General features: G+C 43.0%; 1 protein-coding gene across 5 annotated transcripts in view; it reads left to right on the top strand.

The window, feature by feature from the left end:
- The window catches only part of ASTN2 (astrotactin 2), a 980,114-nt gene that overhangs the window by 177,034 nt on the left and 777,378 nt on the right, over positions 1 to 25,702 (top strand). For all 5 annotated transcript variants that reach the window (XM_034928931.3, XM_014346251.4, XM_034928932.3 and 2 more), the window contains exon 3: positions 23,519 to 23,903. In XM_034928931.3, the coding sequence (XP_034784822.1) occupies positions 23,519 to 23,903 (385 nt within the window). The remainder of the gene's footprint in view (positions 1 to 23,518; positions 23,904 to 25,702) is intronic.

A 25,702-nucleotide genomic window follows, 5' to 3' on the forward strand; every position in this document is an offset into this window, starting at 1 on the left:
TCTCACTATCCCCATTGAGTGCAGAGGGGACCCACTCTTTTCCTGTGGCTGTAGACACCCATGGCTAAACCAAAGGACCTAAAGAAATCCCCAGGAGCCAGGAGGGCCAGTGCACAGAGCTCAGGAAAGCCTGAGCCTCCACAAGTGGGTCTTTGCCCTTCCTTCCTTCCCGCCACAAGGAGCAGGGGTATCATTATTAAAACAGCCTCTCCCCTCCTTCTAGGGAGCCAGGTTGTAATTGGAGCTACATGAGATGGTGGGTTTCACTGTGCAGCATCACTTGTGTCACCTTCCCTCAGCTATGACCAATGGCAGCCCCAGTGTCAGCCTCCTTGGGAAAGACAACTGTGTGTCTCCAGGGAGTTGAGCTAGCCTGAGAGCAGCAGCCATCTATGAGTAGGAGGGAGGAAGCACCCAGCACCAGCATCTCCTCTCTGACTCCTCCCTTTCCAGATGGGGCCTGGGCCCACTGGGAGGTAGAGTGAAGTGGAACACTGTGAGCATGGCACACATGGCACACAGGCAGAACTCAACCTCGGCTGAGTGTGGTGGCTCATGCCTGTAATCCCAGCACTTTGAGAGGCCAAGGTTAGCAGATCACAAGTTCAGGAGATCGAGACCATCCTGGATAAGTCAGTGAAATCCTGTCTCTACTAAAAATACAAAAAATTAGCGGGGCGTGATGGCATGCACCTGTAGTCCCAGCTACTTGGGAGGCTGAGGCAAGAGAATTGCTTGAACCTGGGAGGTGGAGGTTGCAGTGAGCTGAGATCATACCATTGCACTCCAGCCTGGGCAACTGAGCAAAACTCTGTCTCAAAAGAAGAACTCAGCCTCCAGAGTTGTTGGGTTCTTGAATAATACGCAAAAATTCTGAGGTGCTGCATGAATCCACAGTCAGCCACAGTCCTGGAACAGTACTAACTGGGTTCTGTGATTGCTACCACCATGGGGAGGTCCCAAAGGCTTCATCCCTGGGCCGGAGAGCAAGAACTCAGACCTGCTTCCAACAACCTTGACCAAATATTCTAATATTTCTGAGACTCAGTGTCCTTACCTATAAAAAAAATAGATAATAATAGAAATTATTAGGTTGGTGCAAAAGTAATTGCATTTTTTGTCATTGAACGTAATGGCAAAATCACAATTACTTTTGCTCCAACCTAATATTTCAGAAGCATGTCTTAAGGATTAAGTAAAATAATATACTCTAAGTGGGTAGGGCAGGGGCTGGCAGATAGAAAATGCCAAAAGAATGGTAGTCTCACCCACTCTGTGGTCCTGGCATTGTTCCACATTTTATAATCTGAGACTGGCAGTTGGACCTGGACTAATGTCAGGTACACAACACAAAATAACAACTATCCCTATATTTTTTGCATTTCTGGGATAACTCCCTTTACTGTTGCTTCACGGATCATAGCTAATATTTATGTAGCATTTACTAGGTGTTAGACGCTATAACTAGGACTTGACATATATTATCTTACTTTTACAACATCCCTATGAATTACATAGAATTATTGTGTTCATTTTATAGGTGAGAAAACTAAGGCAGAGAGAGGATACCCTTTGCATGGGATCAATGGTAGAGCTGGGAGTCAGATTTAGGAAATGGGGCTCACCATGCTCTATTGAACTTAAAGTGTTCTGTCCATCCATCTATCCATCCATCCATTCATTACTGAGCAATTAGTATGAGACTGACACTATTTCAGGTGCTTGACAGCAGAAACACCGCTACCCTCATGGACCCTACAGTCCAGCACAGAAGGAGAATCACATGTCACTGCCAGCCCCTGGGGTCCTACATCCCACCCTGAGCTCCCTCTTCATTGCTTATCACATTTTTTTTGAACAAGTTTCCAACCAATCTGTAGTGTGGCATTTTTTCCAATGCCCATCTACTGCCAGCTTCTCTCCATCTCACTCTCTCTGGCCCAGGGATGAAGCCTTTGGGACCTCCCCATGATGGTAGCAATCACAGAGCCCACTTAGTACTGCTCCAGGACTGTGGCTGACTGTGGATTCATGCAGCACCTCAGAATTTTTGTGTATTATTCAAGAACATTTTAGTCCTCGTGTTTTGGTAATGATGGAAGGCAGTATTGAGTGTGGAGTTCCATCCGAGTTTATTTCCGAGCTCTGTTGCACAGTAGCCATGGGTCTTGGATAACTCATTTGGTGAATGTGCCTCAGTTTTCTGGTGAGTATAATGCTACTTAGCTCTATTCCCTACCCCAACATACCTATGTCACCAGATTCCCAGGGTTGAGAGAGCCACAGCTGGATTTGGATTAAGATGAACTCCAGGCCTCTGAGCTCAAGTCAGAAAGACCTGCCTTTAGTTCTCTGAAAATGTTATTTAATGTATCTGAGATTCACTTTCCTCGTCTGCACAATTGGTATGAAAATATGTTTTCTCCCTGTTTCACAGGTCTGCAAACTGTAGGGCTAGGACCGGCAAAGAATATGAGTGCCTCACTCACCTTGGACATAGAATTTAAAGGGTTGCCTATAAACTCAGGAATGCATTAACTTGTATTTTTAAAAAAAGAGTTTCATTGAAATATTATCTTCATTACTGAGGTTTTTGAACCCCTTTAAATTTTGCATACAAGACAAGTACCCACTTGCCTCACCCTAGACCCAGCCATGTGATACAGAGCTGCTCAAATGAGGTACTAATGAAGGGAAAGGCTTTTAAACCTAAGGACTGTGCAAATGCCATTTTGTTGTAGTAGTAGTTTATTTTACATTGTTTGCTTGTAGTTACAGTAATACACTTTCAGATGAGAGGAAATTTTTTCTGGAGAGCAGGATGATTTTCTGAGTCTTAGAGGTCTGGGTTCTAATAATAGGGCTGCTATAGATTCATTTCGTGACCCAGAGCAAATTGTTTAACCTTTTTATTTTCTTATCTGCAAAATGGGTATGTTAACACTGACCTCACAGATTTCCAATGAGGCTTGATTTGTTTTAATAATGCATTCAATTTGTCAATACCAATAAATGACATGCAATAGGGGCTTGGAAAATAAGATTTTATCCTCCCCCCCCCCTCTTTTTTTTTTTTTAATTGAGACAGAGTCTTGCTGTTATTGGCCTGGGCTGGAGTGTGATGGTGTGATCTCAGCTTACTGTAACCTCCGCCTCCTGGGTTCCAGCAATTCTCCTGCCTCAGCCTTCTGAGTAGCTGAGATTACAGGTGCCTGTCACCATGCTCGGCTAATTTTTTTATTTCTGGTAGAGTCAAGGTTTCACCATGTTGGCCAGGCTGGTCTCGAACTCCTGACCTCAGGTGATCCACCTGCCTCAGCCTCCCAAAGTGCTGGGATTACAGGCGTGAGCCACTGCTCCCAGCCTTATCCTTCTTTAAATACACTAAAACAGCAGACACCGATTGCTTACCTAAAACCCTTGAAATCGCTGATATATGGATCACCTTTAAACAGCTTTCTGTCTTGAGTCTGACAATGGAAACAAACCTTGAAATGGGCACCAAGGGGCCAGGTTCTAGTCCTGGCTCTGCCACTAATCGTGCCTGACCTAGAAAAGGCTCTCATCCTCTCTCAGCCTTGACATTCCCTTGTGCAGAATGAAAGAGTCCTTTTTTCTAGCTCTGCTCCACGGAGCTCTAGAGATTTCAGACCCCCAACCTCCATTTAGACTGGAGCAGCGCCTCTTTTATGGCTTTATTCAGAAATGAATTTCCAATTAAAATTTTTCAAAGGAAAGTGTACAAAAGCAGTGATAATCCTAACAATGTCAGCTAACCTTAAGATCTCTGAGTTTCTGTCCGTTCTGATATTTGGAAAGTGGGATTTTAGTTTAGAAAGATGAGTGTGTTTGCCTCCGCTGGGTTTCCTTCTAGCTGCTGTTGAGCATCTGTTCAGCACGGTAGGAGACACATGGCCGGTTCAGGAGGGATTAGCTGGCACTGGAGAGGCGTGGAGGAGAAATGGGAGGGGAGATCTTGGTAAGGTGGTCTGAATATGCCAAGCACGTCTGTATTGTCTCTGCTGAGTTATTACTCTTACCCTCCAACCCAAACACAATCTGTCCCTGCCTGAGGCTCCCTTTTCAGGCTGGTGGCAGACAGCTGAGTACCACTGCTACCTTTGCTGGTCTGTGGGAGGAGAGGGGTTGACTCTGCCCTCTTGCCCTCTGCCCATTTACATAGTCCATACCATCTCATCTAACTCCCCCTTTCTGTTGCTCAGCTTTTGGATACAACACACTCCAAAGTCACCCTCCTGTTGCTGAGAGACATAGTCCATCAAAAATTTTAGCAGGGAGTCATTGGTCTAAATAGAATCTTATGAGAAACTCCAGTTCATAGGACAGATACATGAAGCATTTTGTAAGAGTAGAGTTCTATCAAATGTGCATTTTATTTGCATGAATTAACCTATATATTTTTTATGAGAGACAAGAGACACAGAAACAGAAATTTAGGCAGTTAGGTTATTATGACCACTGTTACACTCAATGAGCATTGATAATCCACAGTGAAGATGGGATAGAAGACACAAAACTGCTTTCTTCCTTGGTCAGTCTCAGTGCTCACTGTTCAGTGATCACCACTCTGCCATAAGTGCAATTCCTTTGTTTGACTATATTCTCTTTTAAAAAAAAATCAAGCTAATTATTTTAGGCACTGAGTCAAATAAATAGAAGCAGGGACATTTCAACCGGATCATAAAAGATGAGCAGAAATTTGCTTAACAGACTTCAGTCTTTCTCCGTAATTTGATGTTCATTTTGGGATATGTTTAGGTTGTGTATGTTTGGATGCACACACACACATATGCTTATACATAGATAGCCCTTAGTAATTTGCAAACCTTTTTCATGTGCATCATTTCATTGATTCTCCCAACCACCTTGGGAGTCAGGGAAGGTAAATGATTGTTGCCACTTGACTGATGAGGAAAATCAGGCTAAGGGGGTATTGAGCGACTTGCCCAAAATCTCATTAACAGGATTAAGTTGCCAGTTCCTGGCTTCCACTGAGCCTGGTACTGGTTTAGGTCCAGCAATTTTGTTTGATTTCCTGCTTTGGAGTGAGGAACACATGCTCGCTTGGGGGAATTGGAAGCAGGGCCTCCTCCCAGTTGCAGCCCCTCCCTGATTTCTTCAGGAGTTTTATTTTCAGCCTGCTCTCTGCCCCTCAGAAGGACACAGAGCCCTGGATGCAGGGAGGCTGTGAGATTGAAACTGGAAGAACGCAAGCTCCAGCTCACCTCCTAGAAGACTTGCTTGTTAACAGCAAAGAGAGGAGCTCCAGAATCCAGGCAGAGCCAGGGAAGGAAGTAGATAATGCCAGAACTCATCCCTGAGCAGAAGGAAGGAACAACAGATTGAAAGTGTCCTCTGATTACCAAACATGATGAATGAGGAACAAAAAGGAAAAAAAAAAATCTGTACCTAATTGCATTGCAGTGAAATTTCAGAACTGTATGGATAAAAGGGGGAAAATGTGAAAGCTTTTAGAGAGATAAACTAAAAAAAGAAAAAAAATTGCTCCCAACAAAGGGAGAAGAGACAATAGAGTTTCTGGTGAATGTAATAATAACAGAGCAATTTGCTGAGAACATTCTTTGGACCCAGGTAATCGGCATGGGATTTGTGGAAGCCCCATATTTTCTCCACTTGAATTGAGAACAGTTTGAAAGATTAGTAAAAGGAGTAAAGCAGATGGAGATTAATGTTTTGCCTTTATTACTGCAAAAGGTTAGTTTGGAGGACTTGGCAAAAATGGGTATTTTCCCACCCAGGGTAAGTGCTGAGTGCCTGGCACCCTCTCACATGGGAATCTGTTATCACAAAACAGAAGGGGTGGCAGGGCAGAGCAGAAGGCTGCTTTTGGAGGGCAGCTGGTTCCTACGGCAAAAGAGGCAATGAAGGGAAAGAGTTATGCAAGCTCACAGCCTCATTCCAGATCCAGTCTACCTTAGTGGGGAGGAGTAAAGGATGTTGGGCAAGATAGAGATTTGGGGGAAATTTATCTTGATCAAAACCTGGGGTATAAAGAAGAAACATTTCCTAATACTATCCAGAGTGTTTACATGCACATCTTCACTTAATCCTCAAAACAAGACAATACACTAGGACCCTCATGATGCCCATTAAACAGATGAGTAAAATGAGGCTCCTAGATGCTTTTGTAATTGACAGTTACCTTTTGCTGTTACTTTTGTAGCAGCACTTACCCTGGGTGGCTTTTGTAATTTTGTTATACAGCCCCATGGAGGTGGCAGGGTGAAGACAGTTACTCCAGCTCTGTCTCCACAGATCTTCTAATCCCCTTCTGGGCTGCTTCCCCGAGTGCAGGGCCCTGAAAAGCAATGATGAGAAAAGGAAGGTGTGCTCACTTAGTGGCCCTCTGACAGCCCAAGTCAGCAGCCTCTAGGTCGGGACAGAGAACAAGGAAGAAGCTTCTGAGCAAAATAGACGAGATTCTTATGTTTGTAATGGCCTGAGAAATGGGATTTGAACACCACTGGGATTCTTGAAAAAGAAGCTTCTTTCTACTCTCCTGCACTTCCTTCTATCCTCTCTCACCTTACACTCTCCCCTCCTTTCCATGCTCCCTTTATTCCTCACTCGCTTCCCACTCTCTCTGCCTCTATTCTCCCCTTTCCAAACTCTCCTTAAACCGTTGGCTTCTTGGACTTCACCAGTGACAACAAGCTCCTTCCCCCTTTATCCTCCCCAAATTCCACAAATTCCACTTCTGTTTTGGATTTTAAATCAATTCAAACCAATGTATCGATTATTTTGTTTTATTTTTACAATTATATCAGATAGATTTGCTTATCCCCATTTTCTAGATACAGAATAAAGTAACTTGTAAGAAGCCACAAAACCAATAGAGTAGCAATAAGATTTGAACTCAAATTTCATGGCCTGAGAGTCTGAGCTTTAACCAAGAAGCTACATTGGCATACACAAATAAGAAGGACTAGTCAGGGATGGCAGGTATGTAGGCAAATATATGCCAAAGAGTGGCCTAGGGCCATTGTAGACAGCTGTAATCTTGGCAATAGTCCTGGCTCTCTATTACTAAGAATTTCTATGGTTTTCATCACTCAGCAGAGTGATGCATGTAATCCTAAAGTAGATACTACTGCTAACATCACTTCACAGACAAGGAAGATGAGATATACTAAATCAATTGACCTGCTGTGATCAGAAACTCAGAGAGTGCTGTAGATAGGATTTAAATACTCTTCTGCTCCCAGACCAACCCTACCTGATGATAAGGTCTCCTGCAGGCTTATTTAAAGGCCAGAAATATGTATTTTTAATGAGCATCCCCAGGTGTTATTTATGACCAGGCAAGTTTGGGGATGATCAACTCTATCTGGGAGGGTCAAGAAGATACGCAAGCTCTGTCTTAAAAGGCGAGTGGAGTTTACTATGTCAGAAAGGATTTATTGTATATTTTGTATTGTTTTCAGTCCACAGCCTTCCCTGTGGAATCTTTCGTCATTGCTGATGATGCTACCTTTCCATGATGCATGCACTGTCTGCTCCCTCTGCCCCAGAATAGCCACTGAGGAATGAGAACAGAGGTCTTATTTTCATTCTCTCTTAGACCTTTTCTTTCCTGGCTCAATCTCTTTGGTTCACTTACTATGGGTTGCTTCAGTGACTCTTGCAACTAAATAATGGACCTAGATATCCTTCCTCAGTGTACGGGGTTTAATAGTGTCCTGACATAATTGATGTCTACCCAGAACCCCAGAATATAATCTTCTTTAGAAATAAGGTATTTATAGATGTAATTAATTAAGGATCTTACGATGAAATAATCCCTGACTTAGGGTGGGCCCTAAATCCAATGAGTGGTATTGTTGTAAGAAGAAGAGAAGATGGAGAGAGACACAGGGGAGAAGAATGTAATTTGAAGATGGAGACAGATTGGAATGATGCTGCCACAGGCTAATTCCAGGAGCCACCAGAAGTGAGAAGAGGCAAGGGAGGAGTCTCCTTTAGAGCCTTTGGAGGGAGCTTGGCCCTGCTTGTACCTTCATTTCAGACTTCTGGCCTCCTGAACTAAGAGAGATAAATATCTAACACTTTAAGCCACTCAGTTTGGGTGATTTTTTTTTTTTCAGCCTGAAGAAATTCACACACCCAGATTCCACAGAGGCTCAGGATCAATAGGACTTTTTTTTTTTTTTTTTTTTTAAGATAGAGTCTTACCTCAAACTCCTGGGCTCAAGCAATCCTGCCTCAGCCTCCTGAGTAGCTGGGGCTAGATGTGCGCTACCATGCCTTTTTTTATTTTTATTTTTTGTAGAGATGGGGTTTCACTATGTTTCTCAGTCTCCTACCCTCATGAAATTCTCATGAATTGCAGTTTCAATCTCCTGGCTTCACGAAATTCTCCCACTTCAGCCTCGCAACATGCTGGGAGTATAGGCCTGAGCCACCACACCTGGCCAGAAATAAAGACTTTCTCTGAAGTGGTCCCAATACCACCAGTCCCTATTCCACCTCAGTCCATTTCCTCAGGACCTGCTGGTTGGTTCAAAACACACAGGACTCTGAATGGGCCAGGAACCCAGGCTAGTTGTTCTTGAGTTAGCCCAGACCCCTCACCGATATGGGTTGGAGATGGCTGTGTGACATGAACATTTATTTCAGTAGCTGTGGAATTAAGTTCATCTTCATCTAATTAATCTGAAGTTTAGACAGTTCCCAGGCTCTTCCAGACCTCATCTTTCCAATCTCAGGCTCAATGAGTGCTTCAAATGCTGTCCTGTTGGGTGGCAGTTTGGGGATGCTATCGCTGACCACTTAAGGATACAATGTGCTGGAGCTTTGAGTTCCTGTATTTTACCCTGGGATTGAGTTAAGGAGACTGCCCAGTCTTGGGTAGCCCAGCTGGAGCTGGATATGAGGGTGGGTCTTGGAAGGCAATATATGTACAACCCGAGGGAATGTGGGGAGCAGGACTTGGAGATCCACCTTGGGCCAGTCCTGTGTGTGACAGCAAGATCTCAGGGAACAGATCTTGAGGTTCAGCACTCATGGTAGGGCTTGGGGGCGGGGAGCATTATCAGTGTTACAACTGAGATGTTCTCTGAACCAGGAAAGAAAGCCTGGTCTACCAGATTCCCCTGCGGCCTGGGCCCTGGGTTGCCTGTCCTGCCAGCAGGGGTAGAAATTATCTCAGGGATGAGAGGAGTTGTTAAGGGTAAGGTGGCAGGTAGCTGGGCAATTATCTCTACTACCTGGATTACTCAGGAGATATTGAACTTCATGGTTTTTTTTTGTTTGTTTTGTTTTGATTTTTGAGATGGAGTCTCACTCTGTTGCCCAGGCTGGAGTGCAGTGGCACCATCTCAGCTCACTTTAACCTCCGCCTCCCAGGTTCAAGGATCCTCCTGCCTCAGCCCCCCTAATACAGGCACGTGCCACCATGCCCGGCTAATTTTTGTATTTTTAGTAGAGATGGGGTTTTGCCATGTTGGCCAGGCTGGTCTCGAACTCCTGACCTCAGGTGATCCACCCGCCTCGGCCTCCTAAAGTGCTGGGATTACAGGCGTGAGCCACCAAGACTGGCCTGAACTCCACGTCTTTAAATACTCAGGAGACAAAGGGCAGCAAGGTGAAGAGAAAGAATGAATCATACCAGCTCAGCCCTGGTGGGTACATCAAGGACACTGGCCAGCTTTTATTTCCTGTTCCTATCATGCCACAAAGCACCTCCCATTGACTCCTCTCTCTTTTCCCTTCTCATTGATGGGCATCTTATGCTTGACTCTCTGCCCCTAGTAACTAACTTTCCAGGGGTTTTCTTGATCTAGCCCTGTAGGGGAGATCCTGAGACCATCACAACATGCCTTCAAGACAATTGGCAGCTACAGCATCAATGCTGTAAAATGGCAGCAAAACAATGCCTCTAAGAGACCCCTATTGTATGACTTGTAATAGGTTTTGAAAAAGGTTGATGGATAGAAGACAGAAGTATCAGAAGTATTGGAAAGCTGGCAGATTTGCAGTTTTGTTTCTTTTGCGCTTAAGTTACTCTGCTTGAGTTACCTGTGGTTTTTGGAGTCCCTCTCTTTAACAACACCTATATACAAAGTTCTGATGGGTGTAAATTACTCTATAACATATATAGTTCTTTTAAAAACATGATTATCAATGGAGTCCTTACATAAAGAGGAAAAGGCACCTGTTTTTGTTGATCATTTTAAACCTGGGGAAACTGAGGCTGAAAAAGGTAACATGGCTAGCCAAGGAATGTACAGCTAATCAGCCAGTCAGAATTTGAACCCAAATCCAGTGTTTTTTGAGCCACATTATTGATACCCTCTTTCACTAAAGTCTTATGATTTCCATCTAGATATAGTAATAGTAATAACAAATAGATACAGCTATCAGGTTGCTTTCTGTGTAAAGTGATTGTGCTTGAAGAGTTGCATCTGACATCCCTTTCACCCCTTTACTTTCTGGCTCAGTATCTCCCTAAGTATTTATAAATAAATAAATGACTAAACAAGCTTGGAATTCAGACCACCTCTTCCTCTTTGGTCCAACAGTAGAGAGAGAGGAGTTAACAGTTAGTTATCACATTTGTGTCTTCATTATCCCTATACCCAGTACCCCTTACCTGGGCACCAAAAGGGAACTAACAGCAATGTTTTCTTTATTCACTATATTTCTTCCAGCCTTTTCAGTCCTCGGGTATAGGCTAATAAATAACTCATATCTAGTTATTGTCCTTGAGGAGCTACTAAACCATTCTGAGAGACATCTATCTATTTACTCATGTATTCTTCCACCCAGTAATCCATCCATCCATCCATCCATCCATCCATCCACCCATCCCTGCATCCATTAATCTATTCATACACTCCAAAAAGAATTACTAAGCATTCACAAAACACTAAGTGCTGTTCTTGGTGCTGAAGACAGTAATGAACAAAACAAAAGGCCCTACATTATGGAAGTTCCATTCTATTAAGGCCATGAACAAAGTTAACAAATTAGTGTGTCATATAATAAAAGTGAGAGATAAGTGATATAAAGTTAAAGCAAGGAAAGGAAATAGAGATCTGGTGATGGAGACAAAGGAGAAGAGCACTGTGGTAGAGCAGGTGCAAAGGGAAGCCTTCACCAACGTGACTCTGTCTTGGTGATAGATCAGCAATCCCTGACCATGACCCTCACCCACACCAACTCCCCTAACCCCCACCCATGATTTCTAAAGAAGCCAGCATCAGACCCACTATGCTGCCAGCTCCCTTCAGAAGCTCCCTCCCCATATGAAACTTATTTTTCATGTATTAGTGTTGACCAGGCTCTCACTGGCCTCCACCTTCCTCTCTTTTCCCTACTTCTGACCTGAGAAGGCTTTGTTGTTGGCACAGTATTTTAAGGTTGGCACAATGTTAGGGATCTCACATCAGCCCTGTGAATCTGCAACACATTCCCAGGGAATAATGTACTGAGCAAAGGATGAAGGCTCTTCATTCTGCCGACTCTCCAGACACACCGAACGTTTCAAGATGATTGTAGCAGCATGCAGCAGACAAACAGGATTCTGGAGCCAAATGTGTGTCCTGTCACTGACTTTTCAGCCTTGAAGGGCAAAACCCCTCTTGAAAGGCTCACTTTTGTCATCTGTTAATGAAGTTAGAAATGCCTAGTTCATTTGCTTGCTATGGCCACCCTGTTAAAAAACAAACAAACAAACAAACAAAAACCCTGCTTTATGAGGACCTGTGAGCTTTCTGCAAACTTCTTTTACTTTATAAGGGGGTAAGGTAAGGACTGGGATTTAAGTTGCCTGGTTTCTTTCTCAATATGTTTTTCCTCTGCCAGAATTTTTTAAATCATCTTTTATTGAGCATTGACTGTATTCTAGACACTATGTTGGATTCCTTTTTGCATTCACTTGTTTAATTTTCACAATAGTCTATTTCAGTGATGAAATGTTAGTCTCATTAAGATGAGAAAGATGAGGATCAGAGAAATTTAGTAGCCTATCCAAGGTTCCATAGCTGGTAAATGACAGCACAGGTACTCAAACCCAAGGCCATCAACTCCAGAGCCTGCACCATTAACCACTACACAGTTTAGCTGATTATCCAGTCTTCTGTCACATTTTGGGCAAGAGTGTACTTGATTGGATGGGCATGTTCTTCACACCTTTGAACTTGACTGTAATTGGAATTGCAAGAAAAATCTTTTTTATCCTCACTTTCTCTACGTTTTACACTTGGAAGCTGTGAGAAACTCTTTGCCCCTTACCATGTTTCCCTCTTACATGGAGCTTGCTGAACTATGCATTGTGATAACTGCCTGCTTACTTACCTGTTGCCACAAACCAACTGTGAGTTCTTCAAGGGCATACCTGTGTATTTCTAAATCGAGGTAGAAGGTTTGCTACAGGGTCAGAAAATTACAATAATAGTAGTAAGAGTTAAGCCAATGACTACCACGTATTGAATGTTTTATGCAGGTCAAAGGCTGTGTGACATATTTTATACATATCACCTTATCCGATCTTCACAACAGCCTTTTTGGTGAATGGCATTATTCCTGTATTAGAGCTGTGAAAACTGAGCATCACAGAGAGAATGTCCCAAGGTCCCATTACAGGTAGGTGGCAGAGTAAAAATGGGAACTTAGGTCTGCCAGCTTCCAGGTATGACCTTAACCTGGGGAATAAGTAAATCAATGAATGAGGGCAAAGCTCCTCTCTGGCCACTTGGGTTCATCTGTATGTATATATACAGCTTGGCCAGGCTGGTCTTGAACTCCTAACCTCATGATCCACCCGCCTTGGCCTCCCAGAGTACTGGGATTACAGGTGTGAGCCACCGTGCCTGGCCCATCTGTATATTTTCATGACTCAAAGAGTGGGAAGAAACTCAATCCTCCTAAAGATGTTTTCCCCTACCTTCTCCATTCACCCGTCCTTCAGAGTGGGATTTGTGACAGAACTTGAGAGGCCACCTGAGGACATGTAGTGGGATGCTGACTTGTGTTAAATGGCTCATGCGAATTACCTTCAGCCCTTTCTTACAGACAGATGGAGGACTGCCAGACAGATGTAGGTGTATTTTGGTCACCTGCCCTTAGAGAGGCATTTATGATGGATTTATTCATCCTTTCTTTCAACAAGTAATTGAAGATCTACTACTATGTGCTGTGTACCATTCAAATTCAACTAGAAATAAATAAAACCCTGCCCTTCCTTTCATTGCCTCTCAGTGTAGAAATACAATAAATACATAATGAGGGCTACTCAGTGTCAGACCCTGAGCTGGATCCTGGGAAAACAGAGATGATTAAGAACACCCTCAATGGGCACTAGGGTGATGGGAGGGGGTCAAACTATGATGCAATCTGCTGCATGCTCTGGCAGACAAAAGCATGAGTCACTGCAAGACCTAACAGGTGGTACTTAACCCAGTCAGAAAAAGCAGGTTTCAGAGAACTCAGGACCCACAAGCTGAGGCTTAAAGGACTCGACAAAGAAGTGAGGGAAGGGTATTTCAGATAGAGGGAGCATGAGCAAAAGCACAGAAACGTGAAATGGTGTGAAGGATACAGCATGATTAACTGGTTTAATGTATGCATTTAAACCTGTAATACCAGGCAAGATGTCATAAGAATATATGTATTTCATCTCTTCCAAAACGCTTTCCAGTTTGCCTTTGCTTTTTTAATTTTCTAGAATATTAGAGCTGGGATGGCTGTCAGAAACCATCCAATCCCACCTACTTACCCCAAAGAGGGGAAGGGATCACAATCACTTTTTGGAGCCTATGGGAGGAATGCAGCTGGGAAACTGTATAGAGAATATCTGATTGTATAGTGGAGGGGAAGTAGTGGTTTCACCACTACTTTGTATCAAATTTTTTTTTAGGAAACAAGGTCTTACCTCAATAATAAAGATCCACTACTTGCAAGCTATTAGCTAACTGTATTATACACTGCAATCTCATTTAATCCTCCACAGATTCTCCCACTTAGGTGTTAGTAACCCAATTCACAGATGAGAGAACTGAAGAAACTCAAGTGACTTATCCAAAGCCATATATGTCAAACAGACATAGATATGAGTCATGACTGTACTAACAAAAATGTCAATAGACGAACCTATGTCTGTCTAACTTACGGGAAAATGCTGGTGTCTCCAAGCATTCCTTAGCTTTCTCCTTGATAAATTTTTATACAATTCAGTATGTTCTCCCAGGATTTTGACCCTGTTCTAATCTGATCTAAAGATGATTAAGGAAGATTGAGCTGGGGGGTAGTGGGTGGAAGGTGAATGCATTCCAAAGAACCAATGTGTTTTTACTTTATTCCTTTGGCATTATCTTTGGAAGTAAAACAGTATCTCTAATAGATACATGCTAAGTAGATGATTTATTTTAAAGAGAAATATGTTTCTTTTTCTATAATGGGACTTCTTAAATAGGTCACCCTATATCTGACTAGAGGCAAAAAAGAAATATAGATAAATATAGCTAACTATAGATGTATTAACATAGGTGTGAGTATATTGTTACAAATGTGAATACATAATCACATACATGTATACATGCAAATTCTTATTTGTTGTGCCTTTTTCTTCTCTTATTGTTCACACATGTAAATGTATCTCTTCATTTGATTACATGCTGGTATCTTGTATAACTTTCTGGAAGATTACCCAAGAAAAAATAAGACGTAGATAGATAAGTCCCTCCCTAATCCAGTGACAGAATCTAGACCTCAGTGTCATTGTTGACACCCCCTTCCCCACCAATAGACACAAGTCTTCCTATCCTGTTAGCTGACCCGCCACTTTAACTCTCTTAGTTCTGGTCTCATCATCTCTCTTAGACTAGGGACTCTCAAACTCTGCGCTATTGACATTTGGGACCAGTTAATTCTTTGTTGTATGTGGCTGTCCTGTGTATGCGAGATGTTTACAGATTCCCTGGCTTCTGCCCACTAGATGCCAGTACTCTCTCCCCTAAGTTGTGACAACCAAAAATGTCTCTATTACCAAATGCCTCTTGGGGGGCAAAATTGCCACCAGTTGAGAACTGCCATCCTAGACTGTTGTTAAAATCTACCTCAATGGTATCCCTGTTTTCAATCTCCCCATCACGCCCACTATGATCTTTCCAAGGTATACAGCTGATTTTGCCACCCTACGGCATAAAAAAATTTTAGATCCTCAGTGTCTAAAAGTCTTTAGATCCTTATGCCTTTTGCAATATGTTCTGAACTTTCTTATTATCTTATTCTCCAGCTGCTCCCTTCTGAGATAGTGAACCCATGGTTTATTGGGAATTGCCCCCAGTGGAAAATCTTATCATATATGTTTTCTACTTGGTTATATGGTTTTAAGCAGTTTCTCTTCTGAGTCTCCTTTTTTTTTCATCTGTATACTAGGCATAATAATCTAACCTGTAGGGCAGCTAAGTAAAGAGCATCAACAACTCTAATACAAGGTAAGAAATGCTGAAGATCCTTAAGTGAGGGTTAAGGCGAAGCACTGTGGGAGTGCAGAGGATAAAGAAATTCCTTCTGGCTGCACCTGGGGAAGGGAAAAGCCTAGCAGTTCATAAAGTAGATGCATTGAAGTTAACAGTGAAGTATGGATGGTATTTGGATGTGTAGACATAAGGGTGAGGAATAAGAATGAGGGCGTCATTCCAGGTAAAGTAAATGGCTTCTACAAAAACACCTCAGGACTGAGAGTTTGGTCCCTGGCAGCCACAGTGCCATCATGGTGAGAACTGGTGATCCACTGGGCCTTCTCTTCGCCACTCACTTAATGACAGAGCTAGTGGGAAAGGAGGCTCAGGCTCCACGTACTGTGACAAGTCTCTTTTCAGGCCCCAGTCTCTGCTCCCCAGCTTACTGGGAGCAGAGAGTTTCACTGTGGTTGGATACTTGGCACCATGCCTTCTCTGTAGCAAGAGCTTAGTAGGGGTGGTTGCATGGACGGCCAAAGCACACATTTGAAGAAGGGCATTTCAAAAGCATACGTTCGAGATAAGGTTATCTACAAAGATAGATGATGAGGACTTGAACTGTCAAACTACAGGATTCTTAGCTTAGTCAATAGGGAAGGGATCAGTTTCCATGTGTGCCTTAGTTACAGTAAGTAAGATGGATTGAGCATAGTGGGAAAGGAGGAATAAAGCCTGGAAGATCATTCAGCATGTATTAAAATTATCATGATGAAAATCCATGAAAACTAGGGCATAGGACAGTCATAGAGTAGAGAGAAATGGAAAGTTATAGAAGCTATTTTGTAGATCAAATTGTCACAATTCACATGTTTCCTTAGCAGCTTTGGAGGGTGTCAGCTGCATATTCTGTCTCCAAAACTATTTTAGGATGGTTTGTGATGTTGGTCAAGTCACTTTCATCCTTTGAGTCTCAGTTTCTTTTTCTTTTTTTTTTTTCTAACACTAAAGACTTAGACTATTTTCTAATAATTCTTCCAGCTTAAACATAGACTGGGGCCTGAAAGGAGACGTCTCGGATCACTTGGATCCCGGGCCCCCTTCCCCACTAGATCTGTCATTAGGCAAGTGGCCAAGAGAAGGCCCAGTGGATCACCAGTTCTCAGCCATCATGGCATCGTGGCTGCCAGGGACCAGAAACAAGTGGCGAGAAGAGAAGGACATTACTTGAGAGAATATGCATGTTCACAGCTCTGAGGATTAAAGGCCTGTGTTCTTATCACTGCAGAACAGAGTATTATAAATCCAGTCTTAGAATACCAAATCCCCTGGCGGCTTGGCCATAGTGAGGGCATATTAAAAAGGCCAGAGACAGAAATAATCAGTTTCCGAATGACACATTGTCAAATAAAGCATTTTTCATATTATCCCTTTCTTTCCTTTCTCTGCTTCCTTCTTTCATGCCTTGATATTTTAACATGAAAAATATATTAAAATGAGGCCAGGCCAAACAGTGTACTGAGTTTGACTTTTCAGAAGGCTCTCTTGGTGGGGTGGTTTGAAGTGCTTTATACTTTTTATCTCTCTGTGTATTTTTCTGTTTTTGAGGTTGTGTACGTAAGAAAACCAGCTGAAGGCACTGGCATTGGAGAAAGTAAAAGCAGCAAAGGGGCATACGCGGTTTGGTCAGGTGCCTTGTTGATGCTGGGGTCAGAGCTAAAACAAGTACTTGCATTTGCATTCCTCTGGAAAGTCTGGTGAAGATGGTCAGCTTCTGGATGTGTTTATTAAGCACCTTCCCTGGGCTAAGCACTGGAACTAAGGCTGGATAAATGGTAGGGGTAAATGGCAACTCAAGACCTTGAATGGGAAAATGGTCAAACAGATGATTGGATAACAACAGCCAGAGGACTGGAGCCATGAAAGCCTCACCCCAACCTGAAAATGCAGAGATGTTCCCTGGGGAAGTGCTCTCCAAGCTTAGACAGCTGAATGGGCTGAGATCAACAGGTCAAGGGCAGTGCCTTAGTTTCTTGGGGCTTCCATTTAAATTACTGCACACTGAGTGGCTTGAAACATGAGAAATTTATTCTTTCATGGTTCAGGAGGCCAGAAGTCCAAAATCATGATGTCAGCAAGCCTCCTCCTGGAGGCTCTGAGGGAGAATCTGTCCCATGCCTTTCTACCAGTTTCTCATGGTTGCTGATGACCATCGGCATTCCTTGGCTTGTAGATGCATCACTTGGATCTCTGTCTTCATCTTCATGTGAGCTTCTTCCCTGTGTGTCCACTCCTGTTCTTATGAGGATACCAGTCATTGGATTTAGGGCCCACTTTAATCCAATATGACTTCATCTTAACTAATTACCTCTGCAAATATCCTATTTCCAACTGAAGTCACCTTCTGAGATTCCAGGTGGAGTGAGTGAGAGGGTGCTTCAGGCTGAGGGGATAGAGAGTGCAGAAGAGGGAGCATCACACTTTGGAGGATGCCAACTGCCCAGGGTGACTCCAGGACAAGTAGGACAGGTGAGGCTTGTGGGGAGCTGGGGAATGAGCAGGGACCCAGTCATGAGGGGTTTTGGGTACCAGGCTAGGGAACCTGTACATTATTTTAAGGACCCCAGGAAGCCAGGAGAGGAGTTTAAGCAAGGGGAACTGGGGTGAAAGGATTTAGTTTGTGATAGACAAATAGGGAAGCTGAAGGAATGATGCTAGTATTTGTTGACTTTTGTGGTGCCAGATCCTTTATCCAGACCTTTGAATGTCTTGTTTAATACCTAGCATAACTCTTCACACTGTGAACTATCAGCCTCATTTTAAAGGGAGCCTATTGCAGTCCAAGGAAGTAAAATGTAATGAACTTGTCACAGCCAACAGCAAGGAGAGAAACAGGGATTCTCATGCTGGCCTGTATGCCCCCAGGCACCTGGTTTCCCCATCAGAGCACTCTGCCCTTGACACCTCCCACCCTCACCCTTGTCTTGTTCCCCTGGGGAATCTGAGACTCACTGTCAGTAATAGAACAAGAGCAGCAGGCTGATCCTGCCTAGAGAGACTTGTAATGGGGAAGGTTCCAGAAGGGATAGGGGTGCACTTTCTTTCTCACATCTCTTCTCCACTTCCTCCCTGAAAGCTTCTTGAAATTCTCATAAGGTGATGGTAAAAACAAATCACCCCAAGATCTGTCCAGCTTACAACCTCACAGAAGCAACCCTCTAACTAATAGACTGATGTTATTATTTCTAGAACTTGCAGTGACTTCCTCAGCCTTGTTTGTCTAGGGCTGCCCTGGAGTGAGCATGGTCCAAATCGGACTTGGCATCAGGTCGTCCCTGAGGCCAGCAGGGTCTCAGCTTGTCACCCTTGGAGATTTCACCTCTTCTTAACTTGCTTTCTAAAAATTCACAGCCATCTTCGTAGGTCTTCTTCTCCCTCCTCAGCTCCCCTTTTGCCGTGCAGCATTTTTTCCCACTGCTTGGGCCTGTGTTTGCTCCTGGTGTGGACTCAGAGGCTGGACACACTGGCCCTGCTGAGCACTGGTCGATTGCTCCTGCCTTTCTGTTTGCTTACCTCTGGTGTGAGAAGCCGATAAAGAAGGGAGTATGTAATTCTATGTGTGTGGACCAGGACAGAAGCCTGGACCAGTGCAGGTGGACACAGTCTACACTTCCTTCTTGATTCTGAGTCACTCATCTGCATTCTTTGGGTGAGATGTCTCACTATGACAGAGGCAGCCAGATGGTTCTCTTGAGCTCCTTTGCTTGTGCACAGCACTCTTCAGTTTTTACAGGATATCACAGCTGTTTTCAGATTTGATTTGCACAGCAACCTATAGGGGGTCCCATGAATGAACATTTTCTCCTATCACTGGTTTACCATGTGCCAGGCACTAAGCAAAGTATCCCGTGTCCATTAGCTCACATCTCACTTCCCTCGATAAAGAAGTCTATGACCTGATTTTATATATAATAAAATTGTTAATCAGAGAAATTAAGTTCTATGTCCAAGATAGCCCAGCTTATATGTGCGGCATTAGATTTCAACCTTGTGTTTCTGACTCCCAGTCTTAGCTAGTTCTAACTGTGTGATATAGTATCACAAGTATTGGCCAACTCTGATTTACTGATTAATAAACTGAAGGTCCATAGGAGCAAGCCAAGGTCAGAAAGTAAGTAAACTTGAATTTAGAAGCTTTTTCCCACATGCTCTGAGACTGTGTCCAATTTTATGTATTCCACTACTTTTTCAGGGTCTAGGGAGGGAGGGCTGTTCAGATTGGTGCTTGCAACGTTACCTAAGCTGCTACCATGTCTTAGATGATGCCTCCTGAGTTCTTTAGAAGCCCAGCCTGGGATGTCTGTTTCAGTAGTCAGTGGCACGATGAGCCCCAGAATACTGGAATTCTGCTTTGACCAAGTTCTTGCAATAAAACTTGAATCTGTAATGGAAACCACGTGGTCACTGACTCAGTTGGAGGTGATGGAAGCTGAGTTCAGGGCAGGCTGGGGAGTGAGGAAAATGAACCTGTGCCCTAATGGGATAGCCATAGCCACTGGCTTGGGCTCATATCAAATGGCAAGGTCAAGGGCTAAAGAATCAATGGGTCAATAAACTAAAGGGAACCTCAAGCTCAGTGCCTCCCAAACCAGGGGGTCCCTCTGCCACATTCTTCTGGAAGTTTCCTATGTTGAGAAATCTGTGCCTGAAATTGTGTAGGTAACTTGATAAGGCAGAAGTGAGACTGAGCAGGGGCTAAGTAGGCTTTTGCTCCTGTGCCTTCTCCACTCCGAGCATGGTTTTAAAGTCATGCTGGAGCTAGTTTGAATCTCAGCTGCTCTATCTTGAGTAAATGACATTTGTCTCTATGCCTGAGTTTCCAACTTAATGTAGGATGATGATAGGTGTAAAGGTGAATGAAAGAGCACATATCAAACATTTGGTCCAGATTGAAAAGGATTTGGGGATCCAAGGCAAGTTGTGCAGAATAGGTATATAGGGCCAGAAACTCAAGTCATTCATTCCTTCATTCATTCCTTTATTCGTTCAACACAGAATGTATACTTGCTGAATTCTGTTGACAGTAACAGTAGCTAACAACCTATGATACTATGTGCCCCTACACTATATTAAATACCCCACAAGCATCTTATTTAGCCTTCATGACCCAATGAGGTGGCATTATGACTCTTGTCCTTGTTTAATCCATGAGAAAGCCAAAGATCTAGAAAGATAAAATGAACTGGTCAAGGTCACAGAGTGTCTAAGCAGTAGAACCTGGATAAAATCATGTCAGTCTGATGCCAACACTTAGCCATTTACTACTGGAAGGCTCTCAAGGCAAAGGATACAAGGAAGGAAGAAGGGGCATTAGTAGTTGCAGGTGGATGGGTTGGTTAGGCCTCATCTTTCCTAGGTCAGTATTGGTCCTGGGATCTGACCACAGAGTCCCACAACCATAATCGGGATATACTGAGTGGGATGAGGAATGAAGGCCCAGGAACCATGCAAGACCTTATCCTCTCACTGAATGAAATGCCCAAAGGTGAGAAGACAGAGGGCATGGTCAGGCAAGGAGATTCCCCCAGGGGCATCAATGGGCCAGAATGAAAATCTTCTCTGAAGAGAAGATGCACCCATTGCACATCTGGAGGCTGAATTTGAAAATAATACTTTCTTTTTCCCTTTTCATGCACCCTCACCATCTTTCCTCCTCCTCCCCTTCCCTCTCTTTAGTCAGTGAGAATTGCCGTTCAGTAACCAAGGGCTGTGAAATGGGGAGCTGGGGCCCAGTCACAGCTCCACCACTTCCTGGCCCTTTGAATCCAGCCAGACCTGGAATTAAATCCTGACTGTGTGACTTCAAGCTAGTTACTTACTTCTCTGAATTACCTTTTCCTCATCTATACAGCATAAACTAATTTCTATCACATAGTCTTGTCCTAAAGATTAAATAAAAAAACATTCAGTAAAGGTGTTAAGGAGAGGGTCAGCCCTTGTGTTTATCAAGGATTAGTGTTGCCCCCAGCCCTTTCCTCTCTTCACTCTCCCTCTCTATCACCTCTCTCCTCTTCACTCTTCCTCACTCCCTCCCTCTCCTTCTTTTCTTATTTCTGAAACACAAAAAAATCCCAGACAAATAATATCATGTCACACATAATTTTGTGACACAAAGCAATCACTATCATATGTTCTGTAGAAGAAAAAAAGATTCATTGTTGTTTTTTAAGGTGATATATACATAATCACCTCTGGTATACACATGCATTTACACATATATTTAATAGATTCTACACACACACAAATACACACATAAATACACGTACTTATAGCTTTGCTTGATTTGTGCATTTGTTTTTATGTTATGACATCCAGAGAAACTTTCTTGGGGAAACCAAAGTAGCTCACTGCTGAACTCAAGGCAGGGCTTGGGCCCCTACTACAGAGCTATCAGCCACACCTGCATACCTGGCCACCACCTCTTAGTCCTCATATCCACCCAGTCCCCCTACCTCTGTGGAGGTGCTGAATTTCAGCATAGTGAGCTGAGGGTCTTGCAAATAGAACATGCCAGTTTTCTAATATCAAATATAGTCAGCAGAATGGCTGACCCATTTCAGCAAACAGTGTTCTTCTTGGTCTAAACAGGTGTGTTTAACAGCAGCCACCTTTGCCCCTAAGATAATGTATTCACAGCTAACATCTGCCATCTTTGTTAGATGCTGTACAGATAGTTGTCAGAATTTGTCCTTGCCTTCAATGAGATCATAGCCAAGGAGAAGCCATCAACCACACAAGTGGATTGAAAGAATATAGGCTCTAGAGTTAAAAAGCAAAAACAAACAAAATAAACACACAAAAAGTAAGGCTCAGATATTACTCTGCCACTTGCTGTCTGAGTTTCTGGGTCTCTTGATTTTTTGAAGCCTCTCTCTACCCTGTATACAACAAGGGTGATTCCTCCTGACTCTAGGGATTACACAGCAGGCATTCAGCAAAGTGTCTTCCAATCTCCCAAACATGAAGCAGAGTATAAAGTGAAGAAAAGCAAGAGAAGTGATGAGGGCCTACCCATCAGAGGAGAGGTTTCTGGCACAGAACAATTGAGGGGAGGCCTGGAGAATGCAAACCCTCAACTTCAAGCTCATGACAGGTGTTATGGGGATTACAGACATGTTTTGAAAATACCTCCGCCGTGAAGGATCTTACAGACCAGAGTATTTCATGAATCATGTAAGATATGTGCATTAACACATTAGCTTATTTCAAATTAATGTAGGATAATGCAGACTCAAATATTTAGGAGCTGAGTGTATCAAAGAAAAAAATGTATATATATATATATATATCAGTTGACCTTGAAATTCTTATTAAAGGAGCCCTAGAAAGGTACATTTTCATTCACTCATTTACCAAATATTTGTTAAGGACCTACTTTGTCCCAGTTCCCTTATAGAAATTCAGAAATTTAAAGACTAGTGTTTCTGAAAAATGAAGAAAATACAGACTATGCAGACATTATGTTTGATTTAATAATGCTATCTTATATTTGCAGCAAGATGTAAGACAGTCTACTACTGTCTCTTGATCTTTCAGTTAACTCATTCTAGAGATGAGGAAGCAAGGCTGGGGGAGCGTAGGCAACTGTCCTTGGGATGCTCAGCTGGTGGGAGGTGGAGTCTAGATTCAGACATTCACCTGTGTGAAGCCGCAGCGCTGATCCATCCTGCCACTGAGCTATCTGTATTGCTCTGACATGACCGTTATCCATCTGATTTGCTTCCTATGGCAACCTTGTGAAGAAGGAAGAGCAGGGATTCCTACTCAACCTTTATAACTATGGAAAGCAAGGCTCAGAGAAGTGAAGAAGTTTGCCTAGGGTCACACAGTTTGTTGGTGAAAAAGCCAGGTTTGAAACAATGTCTCTCTAGCTTAAAAACCACGGCTGGTGGTTCCTGAGGCTCTATGAGCCAAACCCAGGGATCCTGGCAGAGTGTAGTGGACAGGAAAATCCCCTGCGGCCCTCGATTCCAAAGAACAGTGGCCCATTTGTGTGTCCTTCCTTCCTGCTCCAGGGTGGCCTCATCGCGCTGCTGCTGCTGCTGCTGGTGTTCACCGTGGCACTGTACGCCCAGCGACGTTGGCAGAAGCGTCGCCGCATCCCCCAGAAGAGCGCAAGCACAGAAGCCACTCATGAGATCCACTACATCCCATCTGTGCTGCTGGGTCCCCAGGCGCGGGAGAGCTTCCGTTCATCCCGGCTGCAAACCCACAATTCCGTCATTGGCGTGCCCATCCGGGAGACTCCCATCCTGGATGACTATGACTGTGAGGAGGATGAGGAGCCACCTAGGCGGGCCAACCATGTCTCCCGCGAGGACGAGTTTGGCAGCCAGGTGACCCACACTCTGGACAGTCTGGGACATCCAGGGGAAGAGAAGGTGGACTTTGAGAAGAAAGGTGAGTCCTCCATGTCACAGCCCATTTTCCAGGGGGCATTTTGAAAAGATGGGAAGAGGTGCAGAAGCTGGGCAGTTGGGGACTACAGGCAGTGTTTTCTGGGATAAGCCACTTTGGATTTATGGCTTTAGATTTCTGTTGGGCTATCAAGTTTGTCTTCTCTGATTCTTCAGTAGTGATGAGAGAATAAAAGAGTGTCAGTACTCCCAGAATTGGAGTTGTGAGGAGCCTCAGAGGCTATGCAGTCCAACATCTTTCCAGTCTCTTGATTACCTCCTTTGACAGCTTTCTCACTACTCGGAAAAGAGGCCATCTCATTTCCACACAATTACTGGCTATTAGAGGGTTTCTTCTTATACCAACTTGAAATCTGTGTTCATGGTCCCCCATGTCCAAAAGGAAAGTGATCTGATATTCTTTTTCCAAGGCAGCAGCTCTTGGGAAATTTGACAACACAAATAAGAGACTGTACATTTTAAACAACCTAAACACCCCAGTTTCTCTAAATAGTCTCATATAAAGCATTTTTCAGACATTTCACCTTCCTGGTCACTGCCGTCTAGACAGAAATTCTAATTTTTCACATCCTGGGCCATAACACCCAAACTGACACTCTTCTTCCTCAAGGCAGGAATGATCCAGGGCTGAGAAAAATGGGATTTTTGTCTCCTTCTTGCCAACTGTTATACTTCTATTGATGCAGCTTGAGATCCCATTTGTTTGTTACAGTTATTGCTGGCTCATATTAGACTTCTTTTATGTTTTTTTATATTGACAAATAATGTTCGTACATATTTATGGAGTACATAGTGATATTTTGATCCATATGATATATGGTGATCAGATCAGGGTAATTAGTATATCGATCATCTTAAACATTGATCATTTCTTTGCATTGGGAATGTTCAATAAGCTCCTAGTTATTTGAAACTATGTATTACATTAATAAGTAATCTTTAAGTGGTATAGGACACTAGAAATTATTACACCTATCTAGCTGTAATTTTATTTCCTTTAATAAATTTCTCCCTATTCCTCTCTCCCTCCTACCTTTCCCAGCTTCTAATATCCTCTGTATCCTACTAGCAGCCTCGAGCATTCTTTTACTTCTATGAGGTCAATTATTTTCAGCTTCCACATATGAATAAGAACATGTGACATTTAACTTTCCATTCCTGTCTTATTTTGCTTAATATAATGTTCTTCAGTTCCATCCAGGTCGCCATAAATGAAAGGATTTCATTCTTATTTATGGATGAATGTATTCCATTGTGTATACATACCACCTTTTCTTTATCTAGTCATCTGTTGTTGGACACCTAGGTTGATTCCATATCTTGACTATTGTGGATAATCCTGCAGTAAGCATGCAGGTGCAGATGTATCTTCAATAAGCTGATTTCCTTTAATTTGGATAAATACCAAGTCATGGCATTGCTAGATATATGGTAGTTCTTTTTGTAGTTTTTAGAGGACCTTCCAAACTGTTCTATATAGTGACTGTACTAGTTTACATTCGCATGACAGTGTATGAGTTTTCTTTTCTCTGCATTCTCACCAGCATTTGTTATTTTTGACTTTTTTATAATAGCCATTCTAACTGAGATGAGATTATACCTCATTGCAGTTTTTGATTTGCATTTACCTGATAATTACTAATAAGGACCATGTTTTCATATATTTGTTGGTCACTTGTATGTCTTTTGAGAAATTTCTATTCAGAACAATTTGTCCACTTTTTTATTAGATTGGAGGGTTTTTTTTGTTTTTTTCTTTTTTGTTTTTTGTTTTTGCTGTTG

This window comes from Pan paniscus, chromosome 11, assembly GCF_029289425.2.
Source record: "Pan paniscus chromosome 11, NHGRI_mPanPan1-v2.0_pri, whole genome shotgun sequence".
In the NCBI taxonomy this organism is placed as follows: domain Eukaryota; kingdom Metazoa; phylum Chordata; class Mammalia; order Primates; family Hominidae; genus Pan; species Pan paniscus.